We start from the raw sequence: 16,749 nt of genomic DNA, 5'->3' as shown, positions 1-16,749 counted from the left end.
AGTCAACACATTAGTAAGCAATTGCTGACATCAAGATGGATGCTGAGAGGGGCCTCCTGGGCAGACAGAGTTCACCTGGGCGCTTTTGTTAGTATATATATTTTTTTACTGTTTAGCCAGGATGTACTTGTAAATGACCAGTAATTGCTTTATATATCAATAACCTGAATTTGTAATTACTTAATTTATCAAACATCTGAAATGTGAGACTGAAAAAGAGAAAGATAAGAAGATATTCATTTTTTAATTGAACATTTTATGGATTTTGTCCGTAGAATTAATATTAACCACTAGTCTGAACACTAGAACTCAGTCGTCTTTGCGTGTGTGGTGCTTCTGCCTCTTCAATCACTGAAGGCCTCTGACCCGTGCGACAGTGAGGCAGTAAAGAGGAGGAGAAGGACGCTAATCACACAGGAATTTGACATTTAAGAAATATTTCATAACAGCTACACTTAGGACACTGCTCTGACCTGGCCACGACAGGAAGTCCGTAAATATATACTGATTTAAGTTTTAAAAATATTACCCTTGCTAACTTTCCAATACTTGAAGAACAAGAATAAAGACAGTCACATCGCTTCACTTTTAGAAATTTGCCATAAATATATACTGAAGGATTTTCGGTGTGTTTATTAACAAGCTAATGTCACTGTTACAATTAGAAGCCAAACGTTGATGCTTCACTGAATCCTGACACGGCACGTTCCTTCAGCATCATTCCAAGCAGACACTGGCCTTTTTTTCAGTCCTCACAAAGGAACTTGTACTGCAGTCCTTTAGAATATGCGCTGAGGGCATGTATGCGTCTCCATTTCTAATCTGTTGCAAACTTAAAGTCGACATTTTTTATTGAACGCCGAGGGCCTCGCCCAGATGAATCCAAGGAACGAGGAGATAAGAAATACACACAGCAAAGAGGCATGGGCACCCAGCCGGCGGCAGGTGTCGAGCGAAGGGGCCAAAGGTGCTCTCTGGGCGTCGGGAGAGAGCGCGCGTCCAGCCCAGGCGCGGGGGACACACGGCCGTGCAGAGGCCGCAGGGACGGAGCAGCGTGACGGCCACTCGCGGGCCGAGCGAGTCTGGCCGGACCGCAGGATCCCCACGGGAAAGCAGTGCCTTTCCGGAGGAAGGGCGGGGGCGGGGCCCGGGGACGAGAGGCCGGCAGCAGGGATGGGGGGCGAGGTGGCGACGGCAGTGTCCCCCGCAGGCGGTGAGGGCGAGGGAGCAGCTGCGGGCGCCTGGCCCACGCCCGCCCGCCCCTCCTGCCCCTGCACCTCGCCGTCAGACCCCCCCTTCCGCACCCTCTCGCGGCCCACCCCGCCTCCCTGCTGGGTCAGGCGCCCTGTCGTTAAAGGAACAAGATGTGCCCCGGCCGCCCGGCCCGGCCCGGCCCGGCCCAGGCTCCTCTGGGACCCGTGTGCGCTTTCCACCCCTCACCCGGCCACGGCTAAACGGCAGGATAAAGGCACAATGACTTAGCTTAGGTTGAACTAGCTGCATCCTAAGTCTTCAGCCAGCACCGCATATAAAGGGGTTGTTATTTTTCTCATTGACGACATGCTTTCCGTTTAAGCCGAGGAGGAAAGCACGGTCGTTAACGGGTGGGAACGTGATGGCAGGTGTGCCGGGCGGGCTGGCGGGCAGGAAAGTACAAGCGGGCGCACCTGCGCCCGGCACTGCCCCTGCACCTCGCCATTCAGAACGTGGTTCCGGGCGGGGAGCGGCTGTTCTCAAGCGGCCTCCGCAGACCCGAGCATCCCCCCGGAGCCCCGGCCTCCTCCGGCTGCGCCCCACCCTCCTGGAGGGAAAGAGGCAGGAAACACTCGGTTGAAAAGAGTGTCCGTTTCAACCAGCCATGTCCTGGAGAAAACCCCGAAGAGACGAAGGGGCAGGGAGCAGACAGGGTCAGGGGCCAGCGTGGCCGGCCGGGCACATAAGACCCAGCGTTTCTGCGGTGTCCCCCCGGAGCTGGCGTACAGAGCGACCCACAGACAAGCAGAGGCGGGAACGCGGGGACCCGGGGAGAGCTCTGCACTCCCCGCGCCCGAGCTGACAGTGAGAAGGAATGGGGGCGGCGGCGGGGGCCGTCCCCACTGGGGCCACGCGAGACCCAGCAGCACGCACACCAGCGCCGACTCAAGCCGTGAGAACTCACCCAACGTGTAGGAAGAGCACCGCAGAGATACCTCACCACACACGTGACATTCACATACACACACAGAGAGGGGTATATAAATACTCGTGGCCTCCACATCTTCTCCGTTGTTCTCTTAAGTGACCTTTGAAAGCTCACGGGGACACCTCACACTTGGAGTTGGGTGGTTACGTCTCCGGGAATGATGACTAAAGCTGTGTTAAATAACTTAGACTCAAAGATTCATCGGGAAACTTCTATGCTGGCAGCTCTCACGCATGAGTGAGCATCAGCCCCCGTGGGGTTGTTAAACCACAGACGGCTGCTGCCTACCTGCAGGCTGTGACCCAGGAGGGCTGGGCCGGCCCGGGAGTTGGCACTGCTAACAAGTTACCAGGCGAGCGACACAGACGCTGCGGGTCCAGGGCCTCACCTGAGAAGCAGCACTGCGGTCCTTTCACGCCAACCTGTCTGCTCCAAGTAGCACTTCTGTTCAGAACTAATTTGAGAACATACCTAATAATCTGAGATACTCTGTAAGGTCTGGAATAGGATGTGATCCTTTTTATTCTGAAGCATAATTTTGGAGGAAGAAAAGACCTTACCTTGCAGGTCTATATGGGAAACATCTCACACTTCAAGAAAACCCAATTTACAGAAAACTTGAGTTATAAAACATGAATTGGAAGGCAGTTGTATGCATTTCCAAGTAATTCTTCCTTTTATAAAGTATAGGGAACTCTTCTACTTTCAATAATTTATTTGGAGATTATCAGGTATTTGAAAGGCTGAAAACAGAGAAAATGAAACACTGCCAGCTGGAGCCCATAAGCTAGGATCCAGCTGCCAGGCAAGTGTAATTAGAATCAGCAAGAAACAGAATTGGATTCATAGATGGAAAAGCATCTTCCTCCAGACCTCCAAGTACGGCTGAAAAACAACTGCATGCAAAACCCCAAAACACAGGTGCCTGGATTCAAACCCCGTGGGCCGCCTGCCGTGTTACAGCACGGCCTTTCCCGGAAACCCAGCACACATCCTTGTTAACACCCAGGGACCAAGGCTGGGCAGGCTCACTCGTCACAGCCGCTGCCCGCTTCCCGCGCAGGCTCAAGTCTTCTTGCGGGACACATGGGAACGGGAAGGGAACACCAGGTCCGTGAAGGCACCTTCTGACGGAGGTGACTTACGCCGACATGGCATCCCGCCAGGTTACCCCCATAAAAACAAATGAACAGACAAACCACGCGCATGGGAGGTCCAACAGAGCAGGATACTTGAAACGGGAAAAGTCCCCCACGTCCATGGAGAACACGTTCCACGCGTCACACACCTAAATGACTGCGGGGTTTGATGGGCTGAGTTCCTTTCATCCTGCCCAGTTCCATGAAACAGCCACAATCTCTCAACCAGGACACTGCTAATTGCTGAAACAAATAAACCCCTAATTTCAACGACTGAAAATAGAAGCTTCAGTGACCTGAGTCGCAGAGTGCCACCCTGTGGGACACAGATACTGTCCCCCCCATCCTTTTGCCCTACCATCCCCTGGGCCTCAGAGACCCCATTCCCATTGGAAACGCTGTGTCACGTGGCCCCACCTAGCACAGGGGGAATGGGGAATGTGGTCTCTGGATGGGAAGCCAACTTCTGCAGACCGCTCTGTGCTGGGGAAGGACGAGCAAGACAGCCAGCAGGTGACAGCCACCACTGTCACACCCTTTGAACAACAGACCACCCCTACCACTTACATCCGTCTTCAAACGCTTAACAAAGGAGCTGTCAGAGTGGCCCTGGGTCGGCTACCTCTCCGTGCCCAGGCGTGACGGTCACCCCTTTCTAGCGTCTGTCTTTCTGAGCCGCCAGGCCACGCTGTCCAGTGCAGGGAGCCACAAGCCACCTGTGGCCGTCCAGTCCAAGTGGAGATGTGAGGCGCGTGCACAACATGCTCGGATTTCAAAGCCTTTCAGGAAGGAAAGAATATAAAGATCTCAATAGCTTATTCAACCGATACATTCTGAAGTGATAAATATTTTGGATACGTTGGATTACATAAAATATTAAATTTAATTCCACCTATTTAGACACTTTTCTTAATGTGGCTCCTACAAATTTTAAGATTAGACATGGCTCACATGACATTTCTTGTGGATGGTGTCGATCTAGACTAGCTGGTGAAGTCTTACATTTTAGAAGGTTCTAAAAACGATTATACTAAAAGGGGTTTTTCCAGGTATATCATACAGTACTTTGAGAAGATCAGGGAGAGAAAAAAAATAAGACCCAATACAGCCTTGTCCCCAAATCTCTTTAATAAACCCCATTTACTCCCGTGCCCCTGCTGTTCACAGGCCTTTTTCTTTTCTTTAAATTTTTAATGGAGTCGAGTTGATTTACGATGTTGTGTTAGTTTCAGGTGTACAGCAAAGTGAATCAGTTATACATATACATGTATCCACTCTTTTTTAGGTTCTTTTCCCATACGGGTCATTACAGAATATTGAGTACAGTTCCCTGTGCTCTATAGTGGGTCTGTATTAGTTACCTATTTTATATATAGTAGTGTGTATATGTCAATCCCAGTCTTCCAATTTATCCCTCTCCCCTCACCCCCTGGTAACCATAAGTTCGTTTTCTAAATCTGTGACTCTATTTCTGTTTTGTAGGTAAATTCATACTGAGTGAAGTAAGTCAGGCAGAGAAAGACAAATATCATACGATAGCACTTGTATGTGGAATCTAAAAAAAGGGGGGGTGTACAAATGAACTTGCCTAGTCTTTTCTCATAAGATTCTCTCAACAGTGAACGAACTTGCCCAAGGTCACTCAGCTAGTAACTGACAGTCTGGATTTGAACCCACAGTGATAATGCAGGTCTTTACAACGTAACTGAAATCCATGAAACTCTTGTTCCTTCCCAGCCCATCTAAGGAGACCGACTTCTGGAATCTTGAAGCCCTTTGGAGTCACAATATCACTCACCTATCTAGGCATCCCTGCTAACGTGTTTGTTCCTGAAAAATCATGCAGGACTTATGGGAAAATGGGCAAGCCATCTAAAACCTGCGCAACGGTAACCAAAACACTGACAAAAACCCTAAAAAGTTTAAGACGTTAAATTTCTAATAAACCAATAACTATACGACCTTGTCTTTTTTAAAAAGGAGTGGATGGCATCTTGATGGAAGGGTATACACAGAAGACTTAAAGATTCCTAATTTGGGAGATTACAATTCACAGAGATCAGAGAGACTCACAGTAAATATTTCCAAAGGCCAAACTGAGTCCAGAGGAGGGATGCTGGAGGATATCACAGTTTCACTACTTTGCAGTGAGCAACTGTTACCACTTAACAGGCCAAAAATGCACACACTTTGGTCCATCTGGGGGAAGTCACGCATGAGTCCACATACCTCCCACGTGATCTAGGCATGTTGCATTTTGCGAATCACAGGTGAGGGAACTTGTACTGCAAATGCATGCATTCATCCTGGCAATTCTGGTTTGCTGCCATCAGGAGGCGACAGCATGCCACAGCCAACAACTAACTCATTTGTCCTGAGATCACTGTGCTTTTCTAAATCTTTTTGTGTCGAAATATAGACCTTTATAAAAGGACTGAGCTTGGCAGAACATTAGAGACTGTATTTAAGGCTAATACTTCTAAAGCAGAACAAAAGTTTGAGATAAAATGTAACACGCCGTCTCCATATTTACGCTAGCAGTGAAAACAGGATTTTAAGGTAAGTCCTAAAGATGTGTTCTGTAGCAGGGGGACATACAACTGTCCATAAACTGATTAACTCGGCTTATTCTTTAAGGTCCTTAGGCAAGGGGTGGGGTTCAAAATTATGATTTGAGAGCTCGGTGAGAAAAGCAGAATGAGTAACCGGTTTGAAAGAAGGAGATAATCTTTCTCTTGGAAAGATTACTTTCTAAATGTTTTTTTTAAAACATTTTTTAAAACGTTCACACTAAAATGCTCATTCACAACCTGCTACCACAGGGGAAGATGCTGTGGAGAGAGGGGAAGCGAAGCAGCTCTCATTAGCGATGGCCTGGTGGTGGCCCCGGGAAAGCGGCACTGGGCAGTGACCATCCCTGTGAAGACCAGAGTAACTGGTGCCAGACCGGGATGACCATGTGACCACTTGTGCAAAATTCCAATCCTTTCTCCTCTCAACTTCTCATCAATGTATTCCCTGCTAACAAGCAAGGCTTACAACCAGGTGCCCCGTTCTGGTAAAATCTCTGCACCAGTTCTCTGGACTTGGAGTGATTAAGGAAATCGCCGTGTGTCTATCTCCCCAAGAAGTACTATTCAGAGGCAGGGCCTTAGGGAAATGAGCAGGAAGGGTGGTCAGGACTCAAGAAGGTGCTTCCCTTCAACCTACCTCCAGAACTTCTCACGGCCTGTGAGTAAGTGTGCCCCCGCCGTGTCCCCAGTTCACAGAAATCAGCCACCGCCTGCTGTGCTCTTACCACACGGACATAGACGAGCTCTTCTCAGAGATCGACCACTGCCTGGCCCTCAACCGCAGCGTGCTGCAGCAGCTGGAGGACAAACGCGGCCACGCGCTCACGGAAGAGGACTGGGGGAAGATCCAGACACAGGTAGGCTGTGGCCGGGACAGGGCGGCCAGCGGCTCTGCGGTGCTGCTTGCAGGGGGACCCCCCAGGAAAGAGGGGGCCCGGCCTGTGCCCGCAGCACGTGGGGCCCCAGGGCCTTCACCACCCACTCTGGGGTGAGCGCCAAGGCCCTTGAGTGTGAAATTCTGCTTTGATGATGGCACTTTGTGAAAGCACCGAGGGAAAAGGCCTCCCCACACGCTCTCGCCCCATCCCCCAGAGTTTCCCCGCAGGCCCCAGCCTGCCCTCCTCTTGCATCTGTAGGAGCCGTGAGAGAACGACACTCCAAATCCCACAGAGGAAACACTTGCTTAGAAAATCACAGAGAGAGGAAAATGTATAAAGAAGTTTAGCAGCTACATAGTATAAAGAATTTTGAAAACGACTACTCTTCAATGCTTAATTAAAAGAAAATCTATATTATTAATGTTCATCATTTTATAAACTATTTGTGTTTCAAAATGGGTTATCCCAGGTGGGTTACCATCCATTTTCACAAGAGTAGCAGAGTACGTATATAATTAACGTCATTTTAACACAGAATGAAACGTCTTCATTTTTAGAAGATCCACGTCTGTCGGTATTCAGTTCTCACTTAAATTTCCGGCACTGCCTATCACGATGAAACTAACAACCTGCGCGACAAACTCCCGTGTCGTCCTGTGTTGCAGGCCCCGCTCCGGAGGAGCCCCGAGCGCACCACCTGCCTCAGCCCGCTCGCCGCCGGCAGCCAGGCTCACCCGGCCCCCTCGTCACGGCCCACGGTCCTCCTGTCCTGCTCACACGTGTTTCACCACACGTGCCTCCTTGCTCTGGAGGAGTTCTCGTTGGGGGACAGTTCTCCCGTCCACGTGTGTCCTCTCTGCCGCTCTTGCTATCAAAAGAAAATTCTTGAATGTTGAGTTCACAGGAATAAAAATTATATAATTCGGGGGGAAAGGTTTACCTTAATTTTGGTAGTTGTACTTAGGAAAGCTAACGATATTTTAATAGCTGACAACCCATCCAATTTTAGCCTTTACAAAAAGAAAACTTAAGATTCATGAGTTTAATCAGCTGAAGTAAGTGAGGAATGGACTAAAAACGTCTGTCTCGGAGGTTCTGTAATTTGCTGATTTGCTCTGCGTCTAGTGGGCCAGCTGGAATTGCTCGTAACAGTAAAGGGACTCCCTTCTGACACAGTAGCCTGGCTCACTGGCCCATTTCCACAGCAGTTCTGATTGGCCCGCAAGGGGGCTGCCAGTAGGGCTACAATACTCTGTCTTGCCAGGCCTGGCCCCCGCGCGGCTGGATACTTACCTACAGCTCGTGTCGACCACAAGCTAGTAACCTAAAGGTCCTCTGCCCCTCCTAATTCTTGTTTTGTAGTAACTGCTTTATTTCTAGAGGATAAATTACTGTTGTACTTCAGCACTTTGAATATATAAACCCAAGATATGAAGATAAAATATTCAGTGGTTTCAACATCAGAAACTAGTAAATCACATAGTAATGACTTCGAGCCACATATACTGCTTTAGTTCATACGTGAAGAAATTCACGAAATCTTCCCGGGAGCCTGGCCTGGTCACTTACAAGAATGAAGCGCAGCTGTGATGGTGAGGTGCCCCAGCTGCTGGAACGGATAAGACCCAAACCTCAGGGACGGACAAAGCGGCCTGTTCTTTTGAACCCCAGCCCTTCGGCAGCAGGTGAGGGCTGAGGGCTTCTCTAAGTGGACCCTGGCCCGTGGCCCGTGGCTTGTGGCTCTGCCCGGGCTCCCCAGTGACTCTCCCATGTGCTGAGGCAGAGACGTTTGTGGCCACGCCGGGGCACCCGGCACACAAGACTGCAGCCACAGCTAACTGCAGGCAAGGAGACAGGAAGCCCGGCCTGGGAGGAAAAAGACAGACAGGTTGCCAAGGCCAGAAGCACGCCTGCCAAGGGTGCAGAACGGCCCCAGTGTTGTGTGGGAAGAAATACTAAATGTATGTTCCTATTTATTTTTTACCCCATCCTTTTAAAGCACTCATCTGATAGGTTTTATTTATATATAGCCATATACATGTATGTCATTTAAATGAGTAAATTCACATGTATTGGCGTGTGCTCACTTTGCAATGATGGAATTATAGGAGGCATGGGCGTCAGGTCGGCTGGTTACCAGGGAAACTATCAGAGCGGAGCTGTTCTGATCTGATGTGATTTTTCCCATTATAAAATTTGGAGACTAACCTGGAGAATGATTTAAAGAGTGAGCAAACACTTCTGTGGTGAGACAGCAGAGAGGGAGGCTGGATCCCAGACTCACTTTTCCGTTCAGAAGGCCCAGGAAGCGGAGCACAGCCGTAGGCGATGAAGGCTGGCTCCGTCTGATTCCAGGCCCCAAACCTGGAATCTGGGGAGAGTCCGGGGACGCCCAGGTCACTCGGTGATAGTAAGAGGCCCCTAAGGGCCATGTGTGACCGTGTCCCCGCACTCCTGTCTCTGGGCGCGATGGCTGGGCGTGGCTGCCCACACCCCTGGCAGTCCCGCCTGCTTTCTGAACCCATTTCTCACGCCTTCCCACTGAATCTGTGAGCTGCCCCAAGTCCTTCCAGCAAACCCTTTTCCTGCTTAAGTGAGCACAGTCCATCCCTGCTCTCTGCAACCAAGTACTCTACTGACCCGGGCCTTAGTTGATTGTAGGCAGCGGGTACACAGGGACCATCAGTGCGGACGGACATCTGGGACTGGTCACCACTGGGGAAGATGGCAGGGAAAACCCCATGAGTGTTCAGGGGTGAGTCTCACACAGCTGTGAAAGTCGATGGCAAATCATGTAATTTTCTTATTGACAAGTCTTTTGGAACAGCTGCCCAATAAAGCCCTGGGGAGACCAAGTTACAACCACAGAACAGTTAAAAAAAAAAAAAAAAAAAAAAAAAAGCACTTCAGTGGAGTAGCTGCTTCTCTGGACAGTTTGAAGACGACAACACATTCTCAGGTCAAGCCACGAACACCACGTGGACTTCTATACAATTACATCACAGCCTCTTCAGGTCTCATCTGAAAATTGGTCATTGTCCAAGAAAGAGTTGGGGCCCTTAGAAGCGTGAGTTTGGTGGAGGACTCACTTGAGAGAGGGAAAGTCTGTGATGCTATTTAAATCCATATATAATCCATAAATTTCTGGAGTTCTTTACAAATACCATTTTTACCTTTCCAAGTGGCTGGGTATTTAGTTTATTATCATTTTGATCAGTAAAGCCCAGTTTTGTTTCATTTTATCAGGGATTTTGATTTTATTGTCCCATTGCTGTAAAAATGTTTAGGACAAGCAGTATTTATTACTTATCTGTTGGATGGGGGCTGCCTGCTCTGTGGTGGGCTCAGCTGGGCTTGGCTGCAAACGGTGCCTTAGATCCAGATGTGTTCCCTGAGCTTGGTGAATTTGGTTTCTGGCACCTGCAACCAAAGAGCTGTGATGAGCACAAGAGAGCACAAACGAAGGTGGAACCAGAGAAGAGAAAGAAACAAGAGGACTCCCCTGGCGGTCCAGTGCTTGAGACTCCCTGCTTCCACCGCAGGGGCCACAGGTTGGATCCCTGGTCGGGGAACTAGGGTCCCACATGCCGCGTGGTGCAGCCAAAAAAAAAAAAAAAAAAAAGGAAGAAAGAAACGAGCGGTAGCAAAAGAAGGCAAGGAGGAGGCTGAGCCCCATATGATGAACGCCCCGCACACCTGAGCTAGCAGGGGCCCCAAACAGGAAAACCGTGTGTTATGCGATTCCTCCCGTCCGCGAGTTAAGGAGGGTTCCGGGAGAAAATGGCTGCCCTCTCGCTCTTTTTGAGAAAAGCGCCTCCCCTCTCTCAGTTCTTGACCTGGGAACTGCGGAGGCTGTGGAGTGCGGCTCGGATCTCCTTCCCAGCGCAGCGGCCGCGGGGACTCAGCTGGCTGACGTCCTCGCGCCGCTCCCCCCTCCACGTCCGACTCGGAGCTCCAGGCAGGCCGCGCACCCCCGAGGCTGCTCCTGAGCTCGCGGGCTCCAGACACCTCTCACCAACGGCCCCCGCCTCACAGACCGCCACCTCTGTGCTCACCTCAGACATGGCTTCTCCCACGAAAAGGCGGCTGAATGACGTCATAAACAGATGGTGCTCACTCTAAGGTCCCAAGACGCAGTGGTGAGTTTCATGGGACAGATCTTGCAGAGCATCCCTCATACACGCTGATGACCTCACGCCAAGGTCAACGTGTACTGATACGCCTCAGTGCACAACAGGGTGTGGACAGGTAACTTCCTCCCGGGGAAGCTGAGCGCCTGCAGAGGACACGCGAAGACGAGGCCCCGAGTCCGCCAGGAAGCGGGCGCTAACAGCACCAGAGTGCCTACTTACAAGTCAGTCACGTAGGGATCTCAGCTCTTATTCTAGTGGCGCAAACTCAGATGCCTTCTGCGGCCGAGCAGTAACAGACAAGCGGGAAAGCAGGTGGTTACTGATTAGGATCCATGATCCTGAAACATGGAACTTAACGTTGCCAGATTGTCTAATTTTTAAAGAGACTATCTCTCACTCAAAAGACATTGAGGCTTTTGACTCTGATGACAATACGGTACTGGCATAAAAAGACAAATAGATCAGGGGAACAGAAGAGAGAGCCCAGCAATAAAACCATGCACATATGATCGATTAATTTACATCAAACGAGCCAAGAATATACAATGAAGAAAGGAAAGTCTCTTTAATAAATGGTGTTGGGAAAACTGGACAGCTACATGCAAAAGAGTGATGCTGGACCCCAGTCTTCAATTATATACAAAAATCAACTCAAAATGGACTTAAGGACTTGAACGTTAAGACCTGAAACCATAAAACTTCTAGAATACACAGGTGGTAAGCTCCTTGACATAAATCTCAGCAATTATTTTTTGGATTTGACACCAAAAGCAATACAACAAAAGCAAAAATAAATAAACAAAAATATAAAATAAGCTTCTGCAAAACAAATAATCAACAAAACGAAAAGGCAACAACCTAGAGAATGGGAGAAAATATCTGCAAATCATATATCTGTTAAGGGGTTAATATCCAAAAATACATAAAGAACTTATACAGCTCAATAGCAAAAAAACCCAAATAATCTGATTAGAAAATGGACAGAAGATCTGAATAAACATTTTTCCAAATAAGACATACAGGTGGCCAACAGGTACATGAAAAGATGCTCAACATCAGTAATCAACAGGAAAATACAAATCAAAACCACAATGAAATATCACCTCACAACTGTTAGAATGACTGCTATCAAAAAGACAAGAAATAAGTGCTGGAGAGGGTGTGGAGAAAAGGGAGCCCTCCTGCACTGTTGGTGGGCATGTAAACTGGCACAGCCACCATGGAGAGCAGTATGGAGGTGCCTCAAAAAACTAAAAATAGAGCCACCAAATGATTTAGCAATGCCACTTCTGGGTATGTATCCAGAGGAAGTGAAATCAGCATCTCCAAGAGATGTCTGCACCCCCATCTTCACTGCAGAATTGTTTACAATAACCAAGTCACGAAGACAATTTTAAGCATCCATCGATGGATGAATGGTTAGAGAACAGGTGGTATGTAAAATATTATTCCTCTGTAAAAAGGAAATTCTGCCATTTGTGACAACGTGGATGGAACTTAAAGCCATCACAGTAAGTGAAATAAGTAAGAGAAAGACAAATACCATATGATCTCACTTGTACGTGGAATCTAAAAAAACAAAAACCAAACTCATAGATACAGAGGACAAATGGGTGGTGGCCAGTGGAAGGGGGGTGGAGGTGGTGAGCAAAATGGGTGAAGGGGGTCAAAAGGTACAAACTCACAGTTATAAAATAAGTCCTGGGGATGTAATGTCCAGCCTGGGGACTAGAGTTAACAATACTGTACTGGAACCATCAAATGCTTACTTTATGCTTTCTGCAGGGAGTGTGGATGTACATCTAACCTACCTAAAATGGTGTAAGACTTTTTAAAAACTTTATCCCTGGTTCTCATGGTAGTGTTAGGGGATGAAGTCTTCTATAAGCCCCAATACCCAGTTGTAATACTGAATTCATGAGCCCAGGCCATAACCTATCTCTGCCCAGACAGTGAAAGGCCTAAGAGGATCAAAGATTACACTTTGGCAAAATTCTTTGTTACATGCTATTTCTGAAATTTTGAAATAGTCTAGATGTACAAAAAAGTTATAACAATAGAATTCCCGTGTAGCCTTCACCCAGCTTCCCCTCATGTTAACATGCCATAGTAAAATTGTCTAAACCAGAAACTAACACCAATACAATAGTGTTAACTACTCTACAAATCTGATCAATTGTCTCTGAGATGTTTTGTGAACAAGAATTTTCTTTGCCAACGAGAACGCTAATGTCGAAAAGAATGTACCTTCCAAATTATAAGCCAAGTGTATACAGTGATGTCACCATACTATGTGGAAGCTTCCCGACAGAGGAGAACGAGTCATTGACAAGAGCTCCATGAAATGAAGAGTACGTCTAAGTACTCATAATTCCGAACACAAGGTTAGTGTTTGCTACATTAAAAGAGGCGAATAACCTTCAAAACAGTTTATGAGATATACTAATTACAACAGTTTCAGGTGATAGAATTTAGAAATAAGCTCGAGTCTTATGGACAATTGGTTTATGGAAAAGGCCCTGAAATCACACAGATTGTTGCTATATTGCCACAACTGACTTGTCATCCGGGGAAACAATACATCTGATCAAGGATGGGCTGGAAGTGCATTCAGGTGCTCACGTCGGACCTGACTGCGGTGGCCTGAGTGCAAGACGAGTTGCCATCTCCTAGGGAGCCCCAGGAGGGCAGGCAGGGCAGCTGTGCGCCCCATGGGTGCCCTTGGGACCGTCCGTCTTCAAGGTAAGTTCATGGTGGGGAGGGGCTCAGAGTCCCACTCACAATTCCCTGTCACATCCACGGTGCTTCTCCTGGCGGACTCGCTTCTTGGAGTCACCTTTCCGGGGGCCCTAGACGGCAACCTCCCTGATCACCCCTGAGCCATGTGGCCACGGCTACCCGCCGCGGGGGGCTGGGTACGCTGCCGCCTTACAGAAAACCGGACTTGTGTTGGTTAGCATGAAGGAGAACAGTTGTGTGCCAGAGACGCTCTGCACAGCCACTATCTTATTCCTTTCATCAAAATCAACTCCAGATAAAGGGATGCCTGATTACCAAAGAACGAAGGCTTAAAAGTAGTTATGTTTGAGGTGATGAAAATGTTCTGGAATTAGATGGTGGTGATGTTTGTGAATATACTGAATGTTAAAAGAGAAAAACCACAGGCCCCAAATGGTCACTTGTGTCACTTGTGCTAAAGCCCATGATACCTGACCTAACTGCAGCTTTGGCCTTCACCAGCAATGTAATCTTGCTCAACCAGTCTGGAACCTTCTAGTCTTCACCAAGGAGGTAGTCTGCCACGTGGGCCCTCTCCACCCCCAGAGGAAGAAGAGGCAATCTGCATGATGAAAGCCTTGCTGTTCCCTTCCCCCCAGATGATGTCTTCAACTAAAAATACTCCTTCCTTTTCTTTGGCTAATAGCCCCCTTGTCCCACCCTTCTCCCTATAAAAACCGTCCGTTTTGCACAACCCCTGGGAGCTCCTTCTAGGTGCTAGATGGGACGCTGCCCTAATCATAAGCCACCTAATAAAGCCAATTAGATCCTCAATTTACTTGGTTGAATTTTGGTTTTTGAACACTAAACACCAGTGAACTGTATACTCTGAGAGTGAATTTACGGTGCACGGTCAAGCCCCCCAAGATGGCTGCTCTCTTGCTCTCTGGACATGCCCTGCTGGACCAGTCCGTGCCTCACCTACAGCCTGCTCACCTGGCTGACCTTCCCTCTTCATCACCGAGCCCGATCAGTAACTGCCTACCTGCTTGTCCCTGGCCCCAGCTACTGACCGTCCTAATCTTCCCATCAGAACAGCTCCACTAGGACAGTCTCCCTGGTAACCAGCCAACCTGACATCCATCCCCCGTAACAGTCCCCCGTAACCGTCACCCCTGCCCCGCCCCACAGCCGGAGATGCCGCTGCAGGACTTTGCTTCAGAGGTAAGATCCTGGGTCCAATAAACCACTGATGTCTCTATCGCCACCACCAGGCGCTTTCTTTGGTCTCGCGACTGGGCAATTACAGGGCTTGCAGGCCTGTAGGGTGCGGTGCAGCCAACATGTGCTATGTGAGCTACATGTTAATTGAAGGAGTTAGAGACAAAAACGGGTAAATATTTTTACCTTGGAGTAGGGACTCTTGGAGTAGGGAAGTCCTAAGTACGATATCAAAAAATTTATGGGAAATTGTCAATTTTGACTACTTCAAAATTTTAAGATTTCCATGTAGCAGAAAACAATGTGAACACATTAAAGAAACAAATAACCAGGAAAAATATTTACAACACAACAGAAAGACAAATATTTACTGCTGTAATAGAAAGGTTTTATAAAACAATAAATACCAAAAGTGGGCTAAGTATATTTAATAACTCATAAAAGCAGAAATATAAATAGTTGCTAAAATTCTTTTTCAAGTTCCCCCCACTAGTTATTAAAAGTGTGAGAAAAACAGTGTTTGCCCATCAAGTTGCCACTAATATAAAAGACTGGCGAAATCCAGTGTTAGCTAGACACACACATGCCGTTGGTGAGAGCACGTTGTTATGGCCTTTCTCTTGGAACTGTGCACTCTCTTTGATCCACTTTCGTTTCTAGCAATTATGTGACATTGTGACTTACAATAAAAAATACACGTGGTCCTCCTCCATTTCTGGGACAGAGCCCTGAAGACCCTTGGAATTTCCTGAGTGATAAGAGGACAAGGGTCTCTTTTTATATTCATAACGAGCCCCTTTCAACCACACCTGGGCTTACGTGAATGAGGTGACTTATTTTTTCTAATTGAAGTAGAGTTGATTTACAATATTGTGTTAGTTTCACGTGTACAGTGATTCGGTTATACATATATATACGTACTTATCTATATTCTTTTTTTCTGATTCTTTTCCATTGTAGTTTGCTACAAGATATTGAATATACTTCTCTGTGCTATACAGTAAATCCTTGCTGTTTATTTATTTTATATATGGTAGTGTGTATCTGTTAATCCCATACTCCCAATTTGTCTCCCCACCCTTCCCCTTTGGTAACCATAAGTTTGTTTTCTATGTCTGAATTTGTTTGTTTTATAAATAAGTTCATTTGTACCACTTTTTAGATTCCACATATAAGTGATATTTGCCTTTCTCTGACTTACTGCGTTATTTCATTCTTTTTTATGGCTGAGTAACATTCTGTTGTGTATATGTTCTTTATCCATTCATCTGTCAATGGACATTTAGGTTGTTTCCACGTCTTGGCTATTGTAAATAGTGCTGGTATGAACATTGGGGTGCATGTAAATTTTCGAATTAGAGTTTTCTCCAGATATATGCCCAGGAGTGGGATTGCAGGATCATACGGTAACTCTATCTTTAGTTTTTTTAAGGAACCTCCACACTGTTCTCCATAGTGGCTGCACCAATTTACATTCCCACCAACTGTGTAGGAGGGTTCCCTTTTCTCCACACTGAATGAGGTGACTTCTGGAAACTCCCCAAGGATGGCCCACGGAACCCACCAACTCATTAGGGGTCAGCCCCACCCTCCTGACCTCTGGGGAGTGGGAAGGGGCTGGAGGGTGAGCTCATCGCTAGCGGCCAATCATTTAATACATACAGCGAAGCCCCCCCACATGCAACGCTCACTGAAGGGCCTCTGAGAGCTTCCGGGCCGGTGAACGCATGGAGGCTCTAGGAGAGCGGGGCACCTCGAGCGGGTGGCGAAGTTCAGCGCCCCTTCCCCAAACCTGGCCTGTGCCTCTCTTCCATCTGGCTGTTCCCGGCTTGTATCCTTTACGGGAAACAGGTCATCTAGCAAGTCAACTGTTTTCCAGCATTCTGTGAGCTGCTCCAGCAAACT

The 16,749-nt window shown here is 47.8% G+C and overlaps 1 protein-coding gene across 1 annotated transcript in view; it reads left to right on the top strand.

Moving 5' to 3' along the window:
• The window catches only part of RNF32 (ring finger protein 32), a 37,061-nt gene extending 29,364 nt beyond the window's left edge, over window positions 1–7,697 (top strand). Inside the window, exons 8-9 of the mRNA XM_059073707.2 lie at window positions 6,584–6,751; window positions 7,438–7,697. Coding sequence (XP_058929690.1) covers window positions 6,584–6,751; window positions 7,438–7,668 — 399 coding nt within the window. The 3' untranslated portion in view covers window positions 7,669–7,697. The remainder of the gene's footprint in view (window positions 1–6,583; window positions 6,752–7,437) is intronic.
• The last annotated feature ends 9,052 nt before the right edge of the window (window positions 7,698–16,749 follow it).

Source organism: Kogia breviceps, chromosome 9 (assembly GCF_026419965.1).
Source record: "Kogia breviceps isolate mKogBre1 chromosome 9, mKogBre1 haplotype 1, whole genome shotgun sequence".
Lineage (NCBI taxonomy): Eukaryota > Metazoa > Chordata > Mammalia > Artiodactyla > Physeteridae > Kogia > Kogia breviceps.
The sequence above is the reverse complement of the archived record's forward strand: the minus strand, read 5'-3'. Positions and strand labels throughout refer to the sequence as shown.